Below are 23,586 nucleotides of genomic sequence, written 5' to 3'. Positions count from 1 at the left end.
TCTTTCCTTATTTGCAGAACTGAGGATGGATAAGTCAGTAATCTTGCCTTTCAGAATCTGAAGAGAGGTGATCCTAAGTGGGATCTCCCCTTCCTGATTTCTTTTGAAACCAAGTACAACCAAAATGTGCTCTAAGTTTGTCAAGCTTGTTTTTCTGACAATACATCTTCCACAAAACTTTATTGAGCTGTCTGTCAGTTTAGTCTGGAGTCTATGGTTTAAAAACCAAAACAAGAGGTTGGTTCTGATGGGTGAGGCTATTGCCCACATGACCATTGTGATAATTGGCAAAAGCCTGCCTACTGCCCCCACTCCCATCCCCGGTCCTTGATTGATATATATATATATATATATATATATATATATATATATATATATATATATATATATCTTAATGGCATATGCCAAATGGCTTAAATTGGGAGAAAAACCTCAAGAGTAGACTGCCATCCTGGTTAAAGTTGGTTATCTACTAGAGTGACCTATATTTGCCTTTACCTTTAGATTGTCAGACAACTGGTGGGATTTCTTTTTGTGTGTAAATCTCTTTATCTTTAGGAACTCAAATTCTGAGATATTTGCAAATACACAAACTGTATTTACCAGTTTCCATTCCCACAAAATAGGTCTCTGCTTCTGAGTAACCTATTCCACATTACTTATTTTATTGGCCACAATCAGGAGTATAGGAATCCTTACAAATATCAGACTACATGAAATCGTGTAATTACACTCTAATTTTTGATGCATAAGTAAATCATATTTGATATACATTCTGCAAGTCTAGATTTTCTTTTCTAAAACTAAACATAGTTTCTTAAGTGTGCTGCAAAAGCATAAAATAGTTTGCTTTTACAATACTGTATTATAAACTTCAAAGTTGCTATGAGACTAGCTCTTCCCACCACAAAAAAAATAATAATTGTATGAAGTGATACAGGTATCGTTTACCATGGTAATCGTATTGCAATACATAAATGTATCAAATCAACATGTTGTACACCTTAAAGTTATGCAATTTTATATGTCAGTTACAGCTCAATAAAAACAAATTTAAAAAAATAGTTTGTTTTTGTGGGGAAAAGTAGCTTTCCCCAATATTATTCTTTATCATTTTAAAACATATTTTTCAATTCTGATTAATTAATGCCAGAGAGTTCAATCGGTAGTTTGATTAAATCTTAATTATTCTGTAATAGCATGTTTGACAAAATTTGTTTTGCCTTCTATCGATGGGGTTTTTTTTAGAGTTGTCTGTCAATAAACTTTAGAATTTTGTTCATTTGACTAAAAATAATCATGCTCAACTGAATAAATTATTTTGCTTGACTGAGCTTTCAAAGATTATACAAGCTCACAGTGACCTGACCCCAGTAAAAAGAGAGGTCTCTATTCCTAAAAACTCCTGAGAAAGTCCTAGGGGAGAGCTCTGATTGGTACACCTTTTGCCATGTGCACATCCTAAAAACAAATACTGTGGCCTAGATGATTCATCTTGGTGCTTAACATGGTTCTGTAAATTGTGAAGCTCATTTCCACAATCCCTACACAAATTCTGTTGCTAAACTCAAAATTGTGAATGTAATCTCCTGGACTTGCTTAAGTTATTTGTTTTTCTTCCTGACTCCAAACTGCAGAATGTTGTTTTCTGTACTTGCTTATCATTAGGACATCTACTTCTAAAAAACTAACAATGGAATAGTTGCATTGTCACACACATTACACTCTCATTTCCTTGTTTTTCTTCCTTGTGACCAATCTAAATGCCTGTAACATGTAAAACCTCTGCTAACTCCCAGAAGACAGGGTAGTCTCACTTGTAGACTGACTCTTCTGCTAGCAGCAAATAAAGGCTTTTTCTTTGTTGCTCCACTCTTGTTGACTTTATTTCAGGACTCTTGACAGTTTTATAAGATGAGAGAGTAAAAATTCTAAAGACTTTAAAGGTAGAAAATAAAAACAAGGAAAAATTCAACAATTTGGTATAAATCAACTGATAATGACATTTCAGTTTGCCATCCTTTGGTAAACCCACCACTAACACATACAAATAATAATGCTGGCCCCACATACTTGAGAGGGATAAGTAAGTGTTAGCCAGATTGAAGAATTGAAAGTACAATAGTCTGGAGAGGAGAATGAGCTTGAAGAGTTCCAGGAGCTCAGATATTCTAATACTATTGAGGAGAAAAGGGATTAAAGTAGGTAGAGCTCAAAGTAGGAAGAGCCTTGAGGACACTAGGGAGGAGTACTTTGTGCTCAATACTAGGGATACTGCAGTGAACAATACACACAAGGTCCCCTTCTTCACACAGCATGCATTCTGATGGGGGAGACATTCATTATTTCACAAACATTTATTGAGGGCACATTGTGTGCAAGACACTATTCTAGATGCTGGGTATGCAAAAAGTGAACAGAACAGATGCAAATCCCTGCCTTCAGACAGTTTCCATTCTCATGTCAGTCAATAAATAAGCAAACAAATAACGATTAAATGCAAATAAGGAAATAAATGTGGTAATAAATAGAGTAGCACTGTCTAATCGAACTTCCTTTGGTTATGGAATTGTTCTATATCTGCAGTGTCCAAAAAGGTAGCTATAGCCACATATGAGTATTGAGCACTTGAAATGTGGTTATTATAATTGAGGAAATGAATTTTTAATTTTGCTTAATTTTAATTTAAATAGCCTCACTTAGTCATTGTTTTTAATCCAGGGGCTCATTAATATCATGATGAGTTTTGTTTTTTTAAAACTGTGTCTTAGAATTGGTTCTTCTCTTGTTTCTAAAGAAGTTTCCAATAACTACCTCTCCATTCATGTCCAAAAGAAGCATATTCCTACGAAGTCCTGATTAGATCAGCTTACATCCCAAGTCCACTGTGGACAAGTAATGGAATGTGATTATTGATCTAAAGGTGAAATCAGCTTCCGTAGGACCATACGAATCACCAGATTATTAGAAACTGTTGGAAAAAGAAGGGGATAGATGTTGAGAAGGCAGCACATGTTCATTACAGTCTTGCTACTCAAATTGTGGTTCATGGACTCGGGGCATCTTCACCAACCAAAGTCTTGTTAGTGTTAAACAACAAAATTCGACAGAGTAAATCTGAAGATTTAATTGGCTTTATTAAGTGATTTATGAATCGAGCAGCATACCATCTAGCAACTAGAAGGGTACTCTGAGGGAATGTACAATTGGAAGATTTTAGTAGGAAGCAGAAAAGGGCAAGGGGGTTATTACTGAAAGAAAAGAAGCCAGGACATCTTTTCAGGACAGAGAAGGGGAAGGGTTTCCATCATGTAGCTCATCTCTTCTTTCCATCAGGTGCATAGAGAGGACCTAGATGTCAGATGACCTTCCTGGTGCTTGACCAGAAAATTCCAAACTGGTTGACTGTTAGAATAGCAATTTCAGTGTAGTTTGAAGAGTGAATTGGAGGTCATAAAAACAAGCATAGACAGGTCATTCAAGTTTTTCTGTGAAAGAAGTCTGGCAGTAGCTGGAGCTGCATCAGAGGTGAGCTTTTGTTTTGTTTTGTTTTTCAATTTTTTTTGTGGGGGAGAATATTGGGGAATTGTGTGTTTTTCCAGGACCCATTAACTCCATGTCAAGTCGTTTTCAATCTAATTGTGGGGAGCGCAGCTCAGCTCCAAGTCAAATTGTTTTCAGTCTAGTTGTGGAGGGCACAGCTCACTGGCCCATGAGGGAATTGAACTGGCAACCTTGGTGTTATCAGCACTGCGCTCTAACCATTGGCCAAAACGGCCGCCCCAGAGAGTTTTGTTTTTAAAGTAAATTTGTATGCTGATGGAAAAAAAATCCGGTAGAGACGGAGAAACTGATGATTCAAGTTAGACGGGGAAAACTGAAGGTATGAAATTTTTGAAAAAATGAGCGAGGGGATCCATACTACAGTTAAGTGGAATTTGCCTTTGAAAGAAGCGATACTTCTACCTTTGCAACAGGAATAAAGCAGAAGGATGGCTTCTGCTTCTCCAAGAAGTAGGAAACATTAGCAGAGAGTGATTTGGCAGAGGGACTATAAAAGTTTTGAGAGGAAGAAAGAAAGTATGAAATAGTTTGTGAGCTTATAAGAGAAGCAGAACACTATCTCTGGGCAATGTAGGGTACCCTTTTGAGGTTTGCGACCAGAATTTAAAGTGAAAATAATTAGCTAAATTGTGTGATTTTCTCCCTGTACATTAAGTAGTGCTGAAGCTCTTGGTTTTGGAGCAGAATTAGCATAATCCTTTGGGCTTCTCTCAGATCTTTCCTTCGCACACGGGTATATTTGGTGCTGCATAACATAAGGTGCCGTGCCAAACTGTCCACTAGTTGAATTTAATATCCTCAAATCTCCCTCTAATATGAAATTTCCTCCTAAACCACACCTAAACGCCCTCAGCAGGCGCAAGGTACACCTCCAGCCGCCAGGGGCCGCTATGGCGCTCCTCGCGGGCGGAAGGGAGTGCGACCCTGCGCGGCCTCAGCGTTTCCGCCGCGCATTCGCAGAGCTCTGCGCGCCCTTTACGTCGGAGATCCAGAAGTAGGCGTTTCCGGCCATTCATACTCCAGTCTGTGGGGCCTTCGTTGTTGGGTTTTGTGCACGCTTCGGACCGAGAGCGTGACGGCGCCGCTAGGATGAAGCTCGTGAGGTGAGTAGGTGACCAAATAGAATGAGGGCTCTGACGGGACGGTTTGGGCCGGGAGCAGGAGACGGCTGCCCCAGTTGCAGGCAGCGCGAAAGCCGCGTGCGCGCGCGGCCTGCTAACGGCCTCTGGCGCCCGCCGCTCCCGCCCTATGTTGGCGGCGCCGGCGCGCGGGCCTGGTTTTCAGAAAGGGTCGTTCCGGGATCCTGTGTGTCTTCCAAGAGGTGGATGTAAAGGCCGAGCCGTTTCTTCCCATCCAGTGTCTCAGGTGCTTTTAAGGGGCAGGGGCAGGCTTACAAGGTCTTGCTTTCGGTTACCTACCGATTTTCATTTCCAGTAGAACTCGTGCTCTAGTTTAAGTTACTTTTCGGGCCCATCTCAGTTCTCAGGAACCGGCAAATGTAACTAGGTCCACGGTCCCTGAGAACATGGGAGACATAAAGAAAATTTATTTCTCTGTGTAAGTAGTTTAATGCGCTTTTAAAAAGAGTGCTTAGAAGCTGCAGAGGTTTATCTGGAAAATAAACCCATTTCCGAAGTGTTTTAAATCAGGGATGGACTTCTGACTTAATGTTACTATTTTAGAGTATTTTTTGATATTCTCTAAACTTAAGATTATTCAACCTACATTCCCCTTTAAAGTAGGCGTTTCATTTAGGGGGGGAAAATCTCCCAACTTGGGGCAGAATCACTTTATGTATTTGTGGCTGATTACACGGATGACCGATATGTCTTTCGTTTTATATCTTTCTACATTTTAATTTCTTTTTTTTTAATTTATTGGGGTGACAATTGTTAGTAAAATTACATAGATTTCAGGTGTACAATTCTGTATTACATCATCTATAAATCCCATTGTGTGTTCACCACCCAGAGTCAGTTCTCCTTCCATCACCATATATTCGATCCCCCTTACCCGCATCTCCCAACCCCCACCCACCTTACCCTCTGGTAACCACTAAACTATTGTCTGTGTCTATGAGTTTCTGTTTCTCATTTGTTTGTCTTGTTCTTTTGTTGTTTTTGGTTTATATACCACATATCAGTGAAATCACATGGTTCTCTGCTTTTTCTGTCTGACTTATTTCGCTTAGCATTTCGCATTTAATTTCTATTATGTTTGAAATAACATAAACCCTTCAGGGTGGAGTTTGTAGAGAAAGCATTTAAGGTGAACTTTTTGTTCGTTTTAATTTGAACTGTAACTGGATAATAACGTCTCAAAATTTAAAGTATATTTTCACAATTTCTTAATATCTGGCAGTCTAGTTAGTGTGCTACTCTTTGGGATCAGTTTCTCTCATTTAAAGATATTCTGTGCTGTGACAGTTTTCCTGTTAATTTCAATGGCTATATTGAATCCTTTTCTGTGTCTTAGAATAAATAAACAAAATTTCTTCTTACTGGAGAAGGCATTTTGAACCAAGAAAATGGGTGTTTGTCTAACTGGATGGCATTTTCAGTTGACTTTATTTCTGTACCTAAGTTGGTGGAACTGTCCTCCTTATCTTACTGTCACCCTAATCAAAAACCTGGGAGTTGTCTTGACGTCTTCCTCTCTTGATAATCCTGATGTCTGATAAATTGCCAGGTTGGAACATTTTTATCTACTTAATGGAAGTATCTCTCACTATCCAATTCTCTTTGATTTTTAAATTTAAATAGTGTGAATTTGGATGCTGAATGATACCATATTTGAATATTTGAATAGTATCTGAATATCTAAGTTTCAGTAAGTAAAAAGAATTCAGATAGTGCAGGATTCATCAGAAAATAATTCCAATCTACTTGGTTTCTAGGCTCAAATTATTGTGTCTGTTTCTCCTGCTCATGATAACCCTCCCTGCCATTCCAGTTACCACCACTGAGCTGTTTAGGCTCCCTTTTTTCACCCATGTTTTTTATTACCTCTTGAGTTAAATATCTCTTACAATAATATTTAGTGTACAGTTCCCAATTTTGAAAAATTTATATACCTGTGTAACCCAAACCCTATCAAGATATGGAACATTACCATCCCCCTCCACCCCCCACCCCCCATTTTCTTTTGGGTAATTATTTAGGAGTGGAGTTGTTGGATCATAGCACAGGTATACATTTAGTTTCATAAGAAACTGCCAAATCATTTTCCAAAGTGGTTGTAACATTTTACACTCCCTCGAATGAATGGTATATTAGAATTCTACTTGCTCCACACCCTCATCAGCATTTGTTGTCAGTTTAATCTAGCCTCTATAGTGCTTTAGCCATTGTAGTGCTTGTATAGTAGTGTCTTCTTTTGACTTTAATTTTCATTCTCCTAATGACTAGTGATGTTGAATACCTTTTCACCTGCTTATTGGCCATTTGTATATCTTTGTGAAGAGTTTGATTATGGTTGTATTTTTCTTTTTCTTTTAGTTGTAGGAATTCTTTATGTATTATGCATACTAGTCTTTTGTCAGATATAATTTCTCCTAGTTTGTGGTGTGCTTGTTCATTTCCTTAATGTCTTTGGTGAACATACGTTTATTTTGAAGAAGTCTTAATTTACCAGCTTTTTCTTTTATAGTTATTGCTCTCTGTGCACTGTCAAAGAAACTTGTGCCTACCCTCAAATCATGACGTTATTCTCCAATGTTTTCCTCTAAAAGCTTTATAATTTTACTTTGATTTTTAGGTTTATGATCTGTCTTCAATTAATTTTGCTAAGTGGTGTGAGTTAGGGGGTCCAGGTTCATTTTTTCTAGATGGACTTCCAGTCATTCTGTATTATTATGGAACATAAATCCCTATTATGGATTTCATTTGTTGGAAAGGCTTTCCTTTGCCCATCAGACTGCTTTGGCAGTCCCATGAGCACCTTTTTAGAAAATTGACTGTATAAATGTGAGTCTATTTCTAGGTTCTGTTCTGTTTCATTGATCTGTTTGTTGTTCCTATGTCTTGATTACTGTAACTTTAACCTCTATAGTGCTCTAGCCATCTGATTTGTCTTCCAATGTAAATGTGATCCTGGCAATCATTATTGATGAAAACCCTTCAGTAGCTCTCCTAGAGGAAATTTTTAACAGAGCTTAGGCTTTCCGTGAAAGGAACCTGCCTAACTCTTCCCCACTCATTTTCTTAGACTTAATATTCCGCCGGTTGTACCTATAATTTTTCTGTACATTGTGCTGTTTCTTAACTACCGTATCTTTGCTCTTCACTCTTTGCTGCACATTTCCAACTTGTCAGGCTTCTTACTAGAAATCCACTAAGATTTGATTCCTCATGGGCCTGGTAAAAACCTGTGCACGTCTCTATTGGGCTTTACAATTTAGTTTAAAAATATCTTTTATGTGTCCTTTCTACTAGAGTTTGAGTTCCTTGAAACATAGTCTTACTAATTTTTAATTCTCATTACCCAGCACAGGGACTACCATTATGGGACTACTACGTAATGATAAATATTATTTATCAAAGAAATATTTTTGGGCTTTCTGAAATGTGTTTTGAAGTTTCAGATGTCTTTTTTGCTTTCTGGTTTTCTTTTTATTTCCAAATGGTACATTGCTTGATTTAGAAGGTATTTTATATTTACTTTAATTCTGCCTGCTTCCAAAAATTATTTGAAAGAACTTTTATAAAAGGAAAAGGTATTAATGAGTGGGTCAATTAAAGTAAAAAAATTTTTTTAAAAGCTCAAGTAAACCCAAGTGCAGGTGAACAATCGGGGTTAATGTAATTAAAAGTCATTAATAAATTTTGAGCTAAGTTAAAGAACTTTTGTCTGGTGAAATAAAGGAATTCATTGAGAGAGACTTATCTTGACAGCAAATAGAAAAAGATTCAACCCATTAGTCTTTATGAGGACAGATGAGCTGTTTAAAGTTTGGGACTTGTTTTATCCCAGATCAAGTAATTTCCCCTTTTTTGATGGCTGTCTATACCACTAAAAATGTGGTGTTTTAAAGCTGGCTTCCCTTTAATTATTGAAATATTTCAGCCAACTATCACTCAGTGCCTGTTTTAATTCATGATTAGAGTAAAGGTCATAAACCTTACCCTCAACAACAGCGTAGTAGGGAGGGAAATAGATAGTCCAGCATGTACCATTTAGTGTGATAGATGCTATGATGGGGTGTACAAAGTATCTGTTACAGACTAGAAATTGTGAATGTGAATTGCATATTAGATCATATTGTGGGATTATTGTTCATTTTCTAGGTGTGGTATTACGGTTGCTTGGGAGAATGTCCTCATTAGAAAATGCATGCTGAAGTGCCTGCAAATTTTATTTTTAGGAAATATGGTGAAAGTGTTAAATTGTGTATGTAGAAGGGGGACACACAGACAAATGGCAACACTTCAATAATTTGTCAATCATTCAACTTTCCTCTGCATTATTTCATAATAAAAAGTTAGGGAGGGAATAAAATGACTAGATGAAGTGGGGAATGAATGGATTATTCAGAAAACATTGAGGCACATGGCTATCCAATTGGGAAAAATAATAAAGGCAGATTCCTACCTCACACTGCATAGAAAGGAGATGAATTCCAGGTGGATTAAAACTAAATATAAAACTAGGAGAAAATAAGAGACTTTTTACAATCTTACGTATCTAACTCTTCTGAAACAAATTACATACCCAGGAAGGATCCACAATTTTAACAGTATAAAAATGAAAAAAAAAATAATAATTGTATGACTAAAGAACACCACAAACTTGAATGGCTATGGCAAATTGGTAGAAAATAAAAGAAAAATTCATGTAATTTTTCTTTTTTTAAAAAAAATAATGTAAGTAATTCACAAAAGAAATCCAAATTTCCCATATTCATGAAGATATTCACTCTCACAAGTAATAGGAAAAAATAAATTGCCCTTTTTTCCCTTATCAAATTGACAAAAATTTCAAAGATTGGTAACAATTAGTGCTGGTGAAGATTTGTATAAATGGGTGTGTGTGTGTGTGTGTGTGTGTGTGTGTGGAAATACACTAATGTCACTAATATAAACTGCTAAATGAGAGCAACAAGTTACGGAAGTATGGCTTAATTTATGTAAAAATAAATTTTGTGTATATTCTTATGAATGCATATAAAACAGTCTGGAAGAATATCCCCATATACATGGAGGAGATTAGAAAGAGAGACTTTTATTTTATTATGCACATAAAAACATGTAATCTTTTACTACCAGTTATAATCATTTTTTTCATTTTTATTGAGATAGAGATAAATAATTGACATACAACACTGTATATATTTAAGTTGTACTGCATGACTTGACTTACATATATTTTGAAATGATTGCCACAATAAGTTTAGTTGACGTCCATCATCTCATATGAGATACAAAAGGTTTTTTCCTTGTGATGAGAACTTAAGATCTACTCTCTTAGCAACTTTCAGATATACCACACAGCATGTTGTACATTACACTCTCATTTATCTTATAATTGGAAGTTTGTGCCTTTTGACCACCTTCATTCATATAATTTCTTAATTTCAACTCTGTGACTTATAATGACTTCAGGGTCTTTATGCATGGATGCTGTATAATGGTTTAGAGAATTGGAAAAGTCCAAATGACAGTTTGTTATTATGTTCCTTTGTAAGTGTTAAGGCTTTAATTCAGGGAAAGCTGAAATTATTATGAGGATTATTAATAGGAATTGATGCCCCTAGCATCTAAGCAGATTTTCAACATCTAGAAATTTTACCCTTTAACTCACTATACATGACTAACGTGTCAAAGGTGAAAAATTACTGTTTTATTCTTACTGTCTTTATAGATTTTTGATGAAATTGAGTCACGAAACCGTAACCATTGAATTAAAGAATGGAACACAGGTCCATGGAACAATCACAGGTATGGAGATTAGCCTGCTTTATAATACTTTACCACTTTACTTTTTCACCCATCTCTTCTACATGCAGGCCAGAATTCATTTTTGGTTGCCTAATGAACATTATTGTAGTACAGATCTCATTCTTTTTGTCTGATTTATTTCATGGACCTTCTTTCTTAAGCCTCTCCTTATGTACTTGTGCTAAGACCAAACTGGATTCCTCAGAGTATCCTATGTATGACCCATTTTCCCGCTTTTATGCCTTTCATGCTTTTGCCTATATGTGTCCCTCTGCCTGAAATGTTGCATCTTCAAAAATATGTTTTACTTTTATTAGAATTTTGCATCTCCTGTTAGACTGTAAACTCCTTGAAGATAGAGGATGGGGTTTCCATGTCTGATTATCTTGGGTGAAAAAATGTGTGGAAAATGGAAAGGGGGCAGTGAGGTACCATAATTTTACATTACTAAGATGATCATTAATAGGATCACATGTTGGAATATTTTCTTTCAGTCTTTTTTCTTACGTGTATAACTCTTTGCTTTAACGATATTGTATATGTAGTTTAATATTTAAGGTCACTGCAATTTACTTATAGTAGCTGTCCCCTCCCCCCAAAAAAAATTGTAAAATTTCAAAAGAATTGATGAGCCAAATGAAAGAAAATGCTATCTTAGCATCTGAGCCTACTCTCTGAAATATTTAAATTGTAAATTTATAAATAACTTTTTAAAGCATAGATAGAGCATCTGAGTAAACCAAGAGAAATATACAGTATTAAGCTGATATTATTTGTGAGTGTACTAGAACTTTGCAACACCAGTTACTGTGGAAAGAAATCTGTTCAGTGTAAGATTTTGATACAATCTGTGACCGTATCTGAGGAAGTGTAATTTCTGTCCTGTTTAAATTCTGTAAACAGTGATATCGTCTGCTTTCTCATGAGCTCTGTGCTTTTTTAGGAACTCAAAATCTAATGGTGGAAGGCACACACACACAAAAATAATATAATGCAAGGTTTACCTGACATACATTAGATGATGTTAGGGAGGGCAACAGTAAGTTGGGGGAGCAAAATCTAGTAAAAATCTTATTCCCTCCTCCACTGACAACCACTGTTAACTAGTTGCTTGTACCCTTTATATATTTTAGTCATCAGAGTAGTGATAATCATATTATCTACTGTAGGGATATTGAAGATTAAATTAAAATGTCTCAGCATGCAATTCCCAGAACATAGAAAGAGCTCATAAATCTTACTTTTTTCCTCTCCCTTGATGGATCAAGGTCCCCAAGGAGATAGAATGTATCAAAAATATATTAATTTGGGGAAAGAAGACTACTTCTCTTACTGGAAGGAGGGAGGAAAATATTACTAATAAGATTAGTAAATTTCAGGTGAATGTTGGGAAAGTTGAGAGAATTCATATTTTCTTTCTGGCCTTAACTTTCTAGGGACAGAAATTAACTAGACCTTTGGTTAGCCTATTTAGATCTATTGGTAAGGGCTCCAAGAATCAAGTATTTCTATTGCAATGCCATACAGTCATCCTAGAATGTCTTTCTTTTATTTTGCAAAACCTCATAAAAAAATAATGCCTTAGTGAGAAAAATAGTTTGAGGCACACCACTCAAAACCTGTGCAACTTGGTAATCCAAATACTAACAAAAACACTCCTAAACACCAACAAAAAACAGTGAAAAAGACATGTTAAATTCCTAGTAATAAGGAAAACTATTGCTGTACGTATAGGACTTGATTTTTAAAGCAAAGATGAAGGTAGCTTCGTGGAGTGGGATGTAAAGAAGTTATGGAGACAATGGAAGAACCTTGCGATAAGCATTGCCTACCTTGAGATAAGAGGAGGATGCGTGGGGATAGTGGGAATAGGCATATGTACCAGTCGGCTTCTTCCATGGCTTGCTGCATTCACTTCTATGAGCATATCTAACTATGTAAAATGTTTAACATGCTAGGGAAAAATCTCTGAAGAAAAGATTTCTGATTTATACTGACAGTATACCCCCATTTACGAGTTTTACACAATTATGTAATAGACACTTGCAATTTCGCAGAACAGTACTCTTTTGTAATATATTTACTGTGCCTTGATAGATTAATTGGTTGCCTTCCTTTTCATGCTAATAATTGCCGTCTTTTTTCCCTTTAGGTGTAGACGTCAGCATGAATACACATCTTAAAGCTGTGAAAATGACCCTGAAGAACCGAGAACCTGTACAACTGGAAACACTGAGTATTCGAGGAAATAACATTCGATATTTTATTCTGCCAGACAGCTTACCTCTGGATACACTACTGGTGGATGTTGAGCCAAAGGTGAAATCTAAGAAAAGGGAAGCTGGTAAGTTTAAAAGATTATAAATGTTTTTGTGAATGATATATTTATACCCTAATCCACTATTCAAAATATAAACATTTGCAAACAACAGGTTTTTTTGTTTGTATTTTTGTTTTTGTTTTTTTATTGCCTTTACTTGCCATGAGTGTGTATAGTATTGTTACCAGTGTTGCTATTGAAACCACTGATGCCATTCTTCCTGTACCTTTGTGCATGGTCTGGTCCCCACCTCCAACATACTTTGGAAGATTTGGAGATTGAGTCTTTATTCCTGGTATTCTGAAATTTCCTAATGACTTGGCATGGAGTCTTTGCTTGCCCTTCATTTTTTCCCTCCATTTTGTTCTGGCTACATGGTGGACCCTTTCAGCATAGATATTCTTGTCTTTTAGAGCTAAGAAATTTACTTGTATAGCTAATAAATTTCTTCTCTTTTAATTGTTCTGTTATTTCTTCCTGGGATTCTTAATAATTGGATCTTCTGGCTGGTTCTCTACATCTTTCATTTTTCTCTCTGTCTCTGTTCTCTTTTCTGAGACATTTCCTTGACCTTATCTTCCAATCTAGCATATATTTAATCTTCTATACTCCTTGTTCTCTGACTTTTCATAGAATCCTTGTTTGTTTTAGGGATTTTTGTTTTAGGGATTTTTTTTTTCCCCTATCTGAAAAATATTGGATGGGATATTAACCAGTAGGATATTATAGTTTGGGGGAGGGGGTTGAAGTTTTATTCTGTACTTGGCATTGTTATTTTCCTCTGATTTATCTTTTTATTTGGTCTTTATATTGAAGTCTTAAGTATCTTACACTTTGGCCATCTATTATTTAACAAGGACCCAAAAAGAGAAGTTCTTGGAAGGGAGGCTGGCCTCCTCAGCTGGTGGGTATCACTATAGGGCAGTTCAGAAGTGAGTTGGCCTCTTTACTGAAGAGACCCAAATTTCAGGAAGTCTTTTCTGTAGTTGATTTCCTCACAGATTCCAGTCACCTACCATGGGAGACTTAATGCCTCACAGCTGGCATTGTAGGAGCAGGGCAGGAGAAAGGTGTTGAGTATGTTGTAGACACTTAATATAATGATTTTGAGACTTTTTTCCTTCTACCCACACTGAGAAAGACACTTTGCATCATGACCCATTCATACACTGAAACAAAAGTTGCAGGAACAGTGACTTGGTCTTAATACATGCAAATGCCCTTAAGTTTTCTATCCTGTTCTCTTTAAGTTAAAAAAAATTTCGGGTTACAACCTATAGCTTGAAAAATACTGACTTAATCCCCTTCTCTCTTCCCCTTAGCTCTGTGCCTCTTTGCTGCTATCCAGTTTGCAAGTGTTTTCAAATCTGAAGCCATTCTGCCTCAATGTCTTTAGGTTTATTTTACCTTTCCTCTCCTACCTACCTGTCAGGGAAACAATCATTAGATTTGCAAGGCAGGAAAGAGGACTGGCCAGTCTACTGCTCCGCCTAAGGATTGTCAACCATTTTGTTTGTTTGTTTCAGTCTCACCTATGGTTCCCAAGGTTCTAGGTCTTTCACAAATTATTCCTCAGTCTACTTTCTGACTTAAAAATTCATTGAAATCTTTCAAACACTGTATTTTCTCTGCTTTTGGGGAGTGAGGTTCCTTATGGATATTTACCATTTTTATTCCTTTTCTATATGAATAGTATTTCAAAATATGTGGTTAATCTGTGTTATTTTAGCAGAAGTCTTAGACTTACTCTATTGCTTTAATTGGTAAGACTAGAAACTTAGAATGTGACTGACTTGAACTTTATGTCAGGATTTTTAAAATATTCGTAGCTGTCCAAAGAGGAAATAAGTTCATTTAGGTAAGAGTTTTCTGTCAGTCATATTCAAGTAGAGTTAGGGTGACCAGGCGACAGGGATATTGCTATATGGATTAAAATACTAGGTTATGCTTGGATCACATGACTTAAGGTTCTGAAGAGTCATGAGGTTGTTACTTGATACAATATTTTTAAACTCTTGGCTATGAATTAATTTGTGTAGATTGTATTCAGTAACAAAAACTCAGGCACATAGGGTTCATGTTCTGTTCCATTGATACGATATCTCTTCCATCTTGTGTGAGGTTCATATCATTTGCATTGCATTTTGTGGTCATTTTGAGACATGATACAAAGAAAAAATATTTTAAAACTTGATGAATTTCTCAGTAAATATATTCAAACAAACTACAATAAAAGATCTCTGTAGCTGTTCTTGGTTCTACGTGATAGTGTGGTGGGAGGAGTGATTGAAGTCACATCTGAGAGAAGCTAAGTTAAAGTTTTCTTTACCATAAATGCTGTTTGTGGTGGCCAGGTAACAGTACAGAAGAGAATTTACCCTGCCTTGTTTTTTTCTTCCCTCAGTTGCAGGAAGAGGCCGAGGCCGAGGAAGAGGAAGAGGACGTGGCCGGGGCAGAGGAAGAGGGGGTCCTAGGCGATAATATCTCTCAAGATTACTGTTTGAAAGTGACATATAATTTGGGGTATTTTTTTGTACAGCTTTTGTTTGTTTATGTCAGTTTTTTAAAAAGTTAAACGTAGGACAGTTGTCTGTTGACTATATCAAGTTAAGTTTTAATAGTTCATATATTCATGATAGTGACAGCTGAAATTATTGCTAAGCAGTCTCAGAAGAATTCCAATCTTAGATCAGGCTTTTAATTTTTGAACTAAAGTATTTCTTTTATGACTACATGTAGAATATACACCTTTTTACTTCACATGCACTGAGTTTGTTTTACTTTGACTCAGTGGAACCTATTTTCTGTGGAACCTACCTACAAGTGAAATAATGTTATAGTTTTGGGACTTCAGAAGGTAAAGTCCTATGGAATGGGTCTAAAATTGACTCTCTTTTTCTGAGTTTTATTCCATGGAGACTAAGTACTTAGTAAAAGGTAATTGAGATCTTCTGATTCAGGATTCATTGATTTTGTTGTGGTTAATTTTTTGTTTTGTTTTGTTTTCAGTAGGTTCTCGATAGAATATAGTTTTACATTCTTCTGGGTTGAAACTGCAGATAACGTTCACTAGATTATGAGTTCTAAGTAGTGTTGAAACGTGTTAATGTGGAATGTACCTGTCAGTGGTTCTTTGATCAAGTACTTTTACAAGGAATCTCTTAAGAACAAAAGGAAAAATACCTACTTTAATAGCAAAACTGGATTCTTTCCAGTAGTTAATAAGGATTTTTTTTTTAAACTGGTTAAGCTTAGAGAAAAATTCTCAGTATGTGCAATTCCTTGTAAAGCTTACCACCATTTGTTTATATGCTAACGGGGAGAAAACCTAACTTTGAGGATTGGCGGCAACTAAATCTGTATTTTCACTTAATTATGCTTGTGGAGTCTTGTTTTTTAAATGAGGAAATTTTCTGCAAAGACTGTTACATAAAAAGAAGGTTTTAGGCCCTGTGAGAGGGTTACATAAATTGAGAGATAGCAATAGCATGCATCCGTGTGTGAGATTCTTTTCCATCTATGATCTATTGGTGCTCCTATCATTGAACCTGTCTTCTGCAAGGGAGTCCAATGATGCAGTAAGACGGAGAGACTTGAAGGAAGCAAAGAAAAGACCTGGCACAAGTCAATCAACGTAAGTTGACTCTTGTTTTCATGGAGTTTATAGACTACAAGGGAAGCAGAATTAAGTAAAACACTGATACATAATTACAAATTGTGACAACTCTGATGAAAGAGTGCTTCATATCTTGTCTATTGTATATTGGCTTCTCATTTTGATTTTAAGTTATATGCCAATGTAACATAAAAGATGTTTTACATGTGCGTTTTAATGTCTAGATGTTTGCAACGTGTGAAACCAATCCAGTAAGTTTAAACGTAAGACTAAACCACAGTGGTTACTAGATTAACACTAGAGGTCATTTTTTAAAAAAATTTTATGTGGAAAGAAATACAAAGAAAAAGCTGTTTGAACTGATTGCCATTATTAGCTGTTAGGATGGTGCAAAAGTAATTGCTGTTTTTTGCAATTATTAACCTTTTAAACTGCAATTACTTTTGCACCAATCTAATATAAAGGACGCACTGAATAATGAATAGAAAACAGACCAGACTATAATATGCTTCTCTTGTCCCACTTCCCCCAAAAAAGTACATAGGATCTTAGTGCTGCTGCATTTTGCACACATCTGATATATTAAAGCTTAAGATTTTGTGAAATTTAAGGATTTAAAAAAAAATAAATAAATTTGTTATTTAGGTAGGAAACTAAGTGAAATAATAGAAAATCAAATTTCACAGCGTGTTTTAATCTTATAATTATGTTGGTTATGCAAGAATGACTTAGTATTTTGAAATGTATTAGTGTAGTTAGCATTCAAACAATTCACATGATCTATAATGTCAGAATGGCATTTAATAGCATAAAGCACTTATTCCTAAAAAGCTAAACTGGAAGATACTTTCTTAACATGAGGAAGAAAATTCTTCTTAAGCCAATAGTACACATTTTCTAGAGACATTAAAATTAAAACTGCAATAAAAAAGTGATATTGGGGGCCGGCTCGGTGGCTCAAGTGGTTGGAGCGCTGTGCTCCTAACGCCAAGGTCACCTGTTCGATTCCCACATGGGCCAATGAGCTGCGCCCTCTACAGCTAAGATTGTGAACAACAGCTCTCCCTGGAGCTGGGCTGCTATGAGCAGCCGGAGGTTGGCGTAAGCTGCCTACCACAGGCTGCCATGTGCTGCCATGAGCAGCCCGCAGCCATCGTGAGTGGCCAGCACCTCAGCCGTGAGCTGCTGTGAGCAGCCGACTGCCTCAGCCAGGGCGGAGCGCAAGGTTCATAATACCAGCATGGGCCAGGGAGCTGTGTCCTACACAACTAGACAGAAACAACAGCTTGAACCGGAGTGGGGGGGGAGTGATATTGGCCTTCATTATTTAATGTGAAAATTCTTTTGGATCCTAAAAATTAAGGGGCATACTTTGGAAAAGGAAAAGGAATTTGCAATGTTTACTATTTTCTGTGTAGGAATATGGGAGTGTTCCATTTATCTGAACCAGCTTTTCCTCAGTAAAATGTTAAAGGTGTCTATTTTATATTTGGGGTAAGGTTGGTATATAATGAGAGATTTAATTTACAAAATAACAGCAAATGCTCTAGATTTCAAGTGCAGTGGGTTCTTGTTATTTGTGGTATTTACGTTCTGTAAAATTGCAGCACACAGTAAGTGAATACTAAACCAGTGCTCATAGGGAAAATACAGAGTTAGATTCTTATGGGCCTCTGGTCGCATTTTCAGCTGATCAGTACATAACATTGTTTTATGTGTGTTTCTGTTTAAGGACAATTTAATATTATTTCATTTACCTTGATTTCACAACCAGCAGCACTATAACTCATGCCTTGAATGAAGCTTTTTTAACACTTGTATTTTTTCCGAAAAGCACATGACAGCCTTCTTGTGCTATGTTTAAGCACTATCTTATGGACTATTTTAAACAAAATCACAAACAAAAAGCACAAAATACAAACAAAAAGAAAAATGTGGCAGTAAATAGACTATGAAAGGACATTTGTTTACAGTATGAGAGCTGAAACAATTCAACCTCATCTGGGATCGTGCACATCAGGTGCCAGATTTTTTGCTGCATGTGCATGCATGACTGAAAGCACCAAGTATTGATTCTGGAGTTACAAATGTAGCCAATAGGTGACTTCTCAAATACAGAATCCCTGAATGATGAGTATTGACAATACTGAACTTATTTGGGTAAGATTATACCAAAGAATTTTATATACTTTGTTACCATAGTGAAGCGATACTAAGATGGATTTATTAAATATTTTAATATCTCAAGATACGTCATAAATGGTATAAATTTAGATTTAGTATCAAATTAGCAAGCCTTTTTTTTACCGTGTTTCCCCGAAAGTAAGACCTAGCTGGACAATCAGCTTTAATGCGTCTTTTGGAGCAAAAATTAATATAAGACCTGGTCTTATTTTACTATAAGATCCAGTCTTATTTTGCTATAAGACCCGGTTTTATATAAGACCGGGTCTTATTAATTTTTGCTCCAAAAGACGCATTAGAGCTGATTGTCCGCCTAGGTCTTGTTTTCAGGGAAACAGGGCAGCACATAAAATAACAAGTGCAACTAAAAATTGATGTCTTAGATTTGATGAACTACAGAAATTATAGTGTGATTGGCTATTAAGTAGAGTCACATGAGTTACTGTAACTATTCTGTCTTTAAAAGATGATACGTATTGTGAATCTGCAAGGAGAGTAAGGATTTTCCATGTTTTCTAGAACTTGTAATTTTTCCCTTTTAAGCACTTGTGGAACTATGGCAAAATCAGTTCTAGCTGTTTAAAAATTCATGAGTCAAAACAAATAATGGTACCATATACCAGGGTGGGAAGACTGAAGTATAGAAATATGAATTCTCCCAATTTATATAGGTTTAGTCTGCAGAATTTTTAAGTTCTTTATTGATAGTATGTCAAATAATAAGAATTTAATGCTTATTCTGTGCCAGGTTTTTCTCATTAACATAGGTTTTAATAAAATTGCCAAAAGATATTTTAGTGGACAGTATTAACTACCCTTCTCGTTTGACAAACATTGGCATGCTTACTCTATGCCAGGTTTTATGCTAAGTCCTTTACATGTTATTTTAACCCTCAGAACAATTCTATGTAGCAGATGGCGTATTCTGTTTTCAGAAAAACATTCCCAGAGAGGTTAGGTAACTGCCTAAGTCCCACAGTTTCTAATCAGTTGGAATTTAGTTACAAATCTGTGTCCAAGAATCCTATGTTCTTAACTGGTAAATTGGCTCTGATGTTCAGAAGAATGAAGAGGAGATTCATCATTTTTGTAGAAAACAGGAAGAAGTGGGGGACTTTACGAGATACCAAACATTGTAAAATATTAAAAGCAAAGGAATTGATCTTGGTACACATGGAATTTTCAGCCAGATTTCATTTTTTATTAATTTTTTAATAGTGCTTATTGCTACAAAGGTAGAAGACCATTTGGAATCGGCTAATGGGAAGGTGAATTGAAAAACTAAGCAGGTATTTTAAGATATCTCAAAAGCTTTAAAATTTTTCCTGCACTTTGATCCAGGATTTATCCAAGGAAAAGTTGAGAAGTTTAATCAGAAAGGTATTCATCACGCTTTTTAATTAAAAAGGAAAACAACCCTATATGTCCAAAATTAGAGGAATGGTTAAGTAAATTACAGGAGTCTCCAAACTTACTCTGTAAGTGGCAAGATAGTAAATATTTGACGTTTTGTGGGCCATATGGTGTCTGTCTGAACTATTCATCTCTGCTCAAAGCAGCAGTAAGTAACAATAGGTAAATGGGCTTGGCTGTGTTCCAGCAAAACTTTACGAAAATAGGCAGAGGGCAGGATTTGGCTCAAAGGCCATTGTTGCCTAACTGCTGAGATACACTATAATGCTAAAATTCCCTAAATATACACTTAAAAACTGTTTTTGCAGTCTACTGACTGGGAAAAGATAGTTGCAAAGCATAAGACAAAAGCATTAATATCCAAAATATAAAATACAGGCATACCTTGTGCTTTGTTTTATTGCTGTTCATAGATGTGCGTTTTTTACAAATTGAAGGCAAGACCCTCCACAAGCAAAAAGATTATGACTCGCTTTATTGCAATACTTGGTTTATTGTGGTCTTGAACCGAACCTGCGATACCTCCAAAGTATACCTATACTCCTTTAAATTAGTAAGACAATCCAATAGAAAATTGGCTAAAGATTAAAGAGAGGCATTCACACGAGCAAAGTCCAATAAAATGTGGGGAAAAAAGATGTCTAACATTTCTAAATCAGAATGCAAAGTTAAAAATTTGACACATTTACCCAAGGAGTAGATACCTTCAAGAATGTTGCAGTATTCTTTTTTTTTTCTTTATCAGTTGATGTTCAATATTATATTTTAGGCAGTATTCTATATAATAATATTGCTAATTATCTAAATGTTCAATAGGAAAAGAGTTGAGTAAATTGTTTAGTAAAATAATGAAAATGAACTAGAGCTGCATGTGTCAACATGGATGAGCCAATATTGAGCAAATAATGCAAGTAGCAGAATACATATAGTTTGACATAATTATATAAAGGAACATGTAAAACTTGTTTAAGAATCCTGAAATATGTTTAACGTTTAGATGTGCATGAAAATTCAGGACAGCAATCACCTCTGAGGGATGGAAGGAAGGAGGGGAGTGTGATTGCAAAGGCAACATGAATTTTAACTGGGCAATGTTTCTTAAGCTGGGTGATGGAGTACTTAGGTTGAACCATATGAAATTGCTGATATTTGATTATCTTGACTTACAAAAACAGTTTCATGTGGTTCAGCTTACTATTCGTGTGGGGTGTTTTAAAGTATTACATAATTTTCAAAGTTGTACTTGAAAATTTGACTAAAGGGAAAGAAATGTTAATCTAAGTACTATCACTTCAGCTACATTATCTCTGAAAATGACATTGGTGAGTGTGGGCACAAAAGGTGGACATTTGCCACATTTTTGTTTAATAAAACTTAAGCTTGCTAGGGAAGTTTCAGAGGCCATCCACTGTCAGCCTGTGGTGTGCTGGGAAATGTTCAACAATTTGTAGCATTTGCTGACTTCTCTACCGTGGCAATTAGAAACTACCAACATGCCATGCTGTCAACCAGCTCAACATTTCTGAAATTTTGACAGTTGGCCTTATACACGGATATTGCAAATCATGACCATCTCTCCACTTCCCCTGGGGGGGAAAAACAAAACTTTTTTCTCTCAGTTCCTGCTTGAAGGATAAACAGGTCATTGTTCATATCTGGATTGGTAAACTAGACCTCTTTTACTGTGATCCTGACATGATGAAACTGCAGAATTAGAAGTAGCCTTGGAATGGTTGGTTGATGCAGGTCTGGAGAGTTACACTGATGGGTATGGAAACCAATAAAACCCTTCCTCTGACTGGTTTACAAGGTCTTCATTCGTAGGCTTTCTGGCTAGCTCCCAATTCTTGACTTCTGGGCCAGATTTACTCGAGATCAGCCAAATTTCCAGGGACAACCCATGTTCTCATCCTCTTAATGCCCCTACAATCTAAGTTTTACCAACTCTACCTCTGGCTGCCTGTTTTAGCGACAGAGGCCAAAGGTGATACTTTTCACTTTAGTTAAGTTGTAAATGTACCAAGGTCTACATTGCCATGTGTGTTGAAGAAAATTTTCTTATACAGTATTTGGAAGTTGTGTATGAACGTGATTTTTTATTAAATATTGGGTGTCACATTCCTGAAAACTGGGAAACTGGCCATTTGAGAATAGGCACTGGGGATCCACGAGTGAATGACAAACTCCCACGGTGTGTAGACCTTTAAGTAGTATTTCTGGTGAATACCTTGTGATAACTGGTTGCAATTGACAACTAAATTAGTTGACGTGATTTAGAGAATTAGACTTATGTCGGTGTTGGAAGATACTTTGTAGTTTAAGTTAATATACCAGAATAGCTGACTTCAAGTAATTTTGTTATACCTTTTTTCCTCTAGATGTTAAGCCTTATTTTTTTTTCTGAAATTTCATTTTTAAGTCTTTGAATATGCTTGAATTTCTACAGAGATTTGTATTTTTTAAAAAACAGCTTTTTGAGATGTAATTCACATCATACAGTTTACACATTTAAAGTATCCAATTCAGTAGCTTTTAGTATATTTACAGAGGTGTGCACCCACCACAACCAGTTTTAGAAAATTTTATTATCCCAGAAAATAAATCCCATCACCCTTAGCCATCACCCTCCAATTTCCTGTTGTCCCCCTATAACCCTAAGAAACCACTAATCTACCTTGTGTCTTTGTAAATTTGCTTATTCTGGACATTTCATATAAATGGAGTCATAATGTGTGGTCCTTTATGATTGACTTCTTTGACTCAGCATGTTTTCAGGGTTCATCCAAGTTGTAGTATGTGTCAGTACTTCATTTTTACTGCTAATAATATCCTGTCATATGGATATACATTTTATTTATCCATTCATCAGTTGATAGATATTTGGGTTATTTCCAATTTGGGCTACTATGAGTAATACTGCTATGAACAATTGTGTACAAGTTTCTGTGAACACGTTTTAAATTTTCCTGCATATACACTAGGAATGGAATACTGATCATATGTGGTAATTAACACTTTGAGGAACTGCCAGACTTTTCTAAAGTGGTTGCACCATTTGACATTCCCACCAATAATGTATAAAATGTCTGGGGTTCCAATTTCCACATCCTCACCAACATTCAATTCTGTGTTGCCATAATTATAGGAAATGCTATATCCATGTACCAAATTAAAGAGACTAAAGTAAAGACTACCTTCTGGGTTTGAATGGCAATTTTTTTTCTCCAAGAATATTGCTACATTTTAAAACACGTCAGTCATTAAAATCACTATAAGACAGCATTTCCACCTGCATAAAGTGAGGCTCGGGAACATTAAACATCAATTAAATGTTTCCCTAAGTCTATCCCAGGACTACTGTGAGGAACACACCACAAGATCAGCCTGTGCCTGGGAAAGAAGGTGAGAAGCCATCCAATATCTTGATGACTGAAATAGGATTCCAAGAAGCTATATGCTTCTGGAACCAAAACCTCCCTATCAACTCTTGTTCCAAATCACTGCCGTAATCTCCAAATCACTGCAATAATTGCCCCTTGATAACTGGCTACAGG

General features: G+C 36.1%; 1 protein-coding gene across 1 annotated transcript; it reads left to right on the top strand.

The window, feature by feature from the left end:
• The first annotated feature begins 4,510 nt into the window (after positions 1–4,510).
• On the top strand, positions 4,511–23,225 carry SNRPD1 (small nuclear ribonucleoprotein D1 polypeptide). The gene is made up of 4 exons (XM_019741279.2): positions 4,511–4,667; positions 10,423–10,499; positions 12,652–12,843; positions 15,224–23,225. Exons 1-4 carry the CDS (start codon positions 4,654–4,656, stop codon positions 15,298–15,300), a joined length of 360 nt encoding a protein of 119 aa, XP_019596838.1. The 5' UTR covers positions 4,511–4,653; the 3' UTR covers positions 15,301–23,225.
• Positions 23,226–23,586: the final 361 nt, after the last annotated feature.

Source organism: Rhinolophus sinicus, linkage group LG09 (genome assembly GCF_036562045.2).
Source record: "Rhinolophus sinicus isolate RSC01 linkage group LG09, ASM3656204v1, whole genome shotgun sequence".
Lineage (NCBI taxonomy): Eukaryota > Metazoa > Chordata > Mammalia > Chiroptera > Rhinolophidae > Rhinolophus > Rhinolophus sinicus.
Note: the sequence above shows the minus strand (reverse complement) of the source record. Positions and strands in the feature narration are given on the sequence as shown.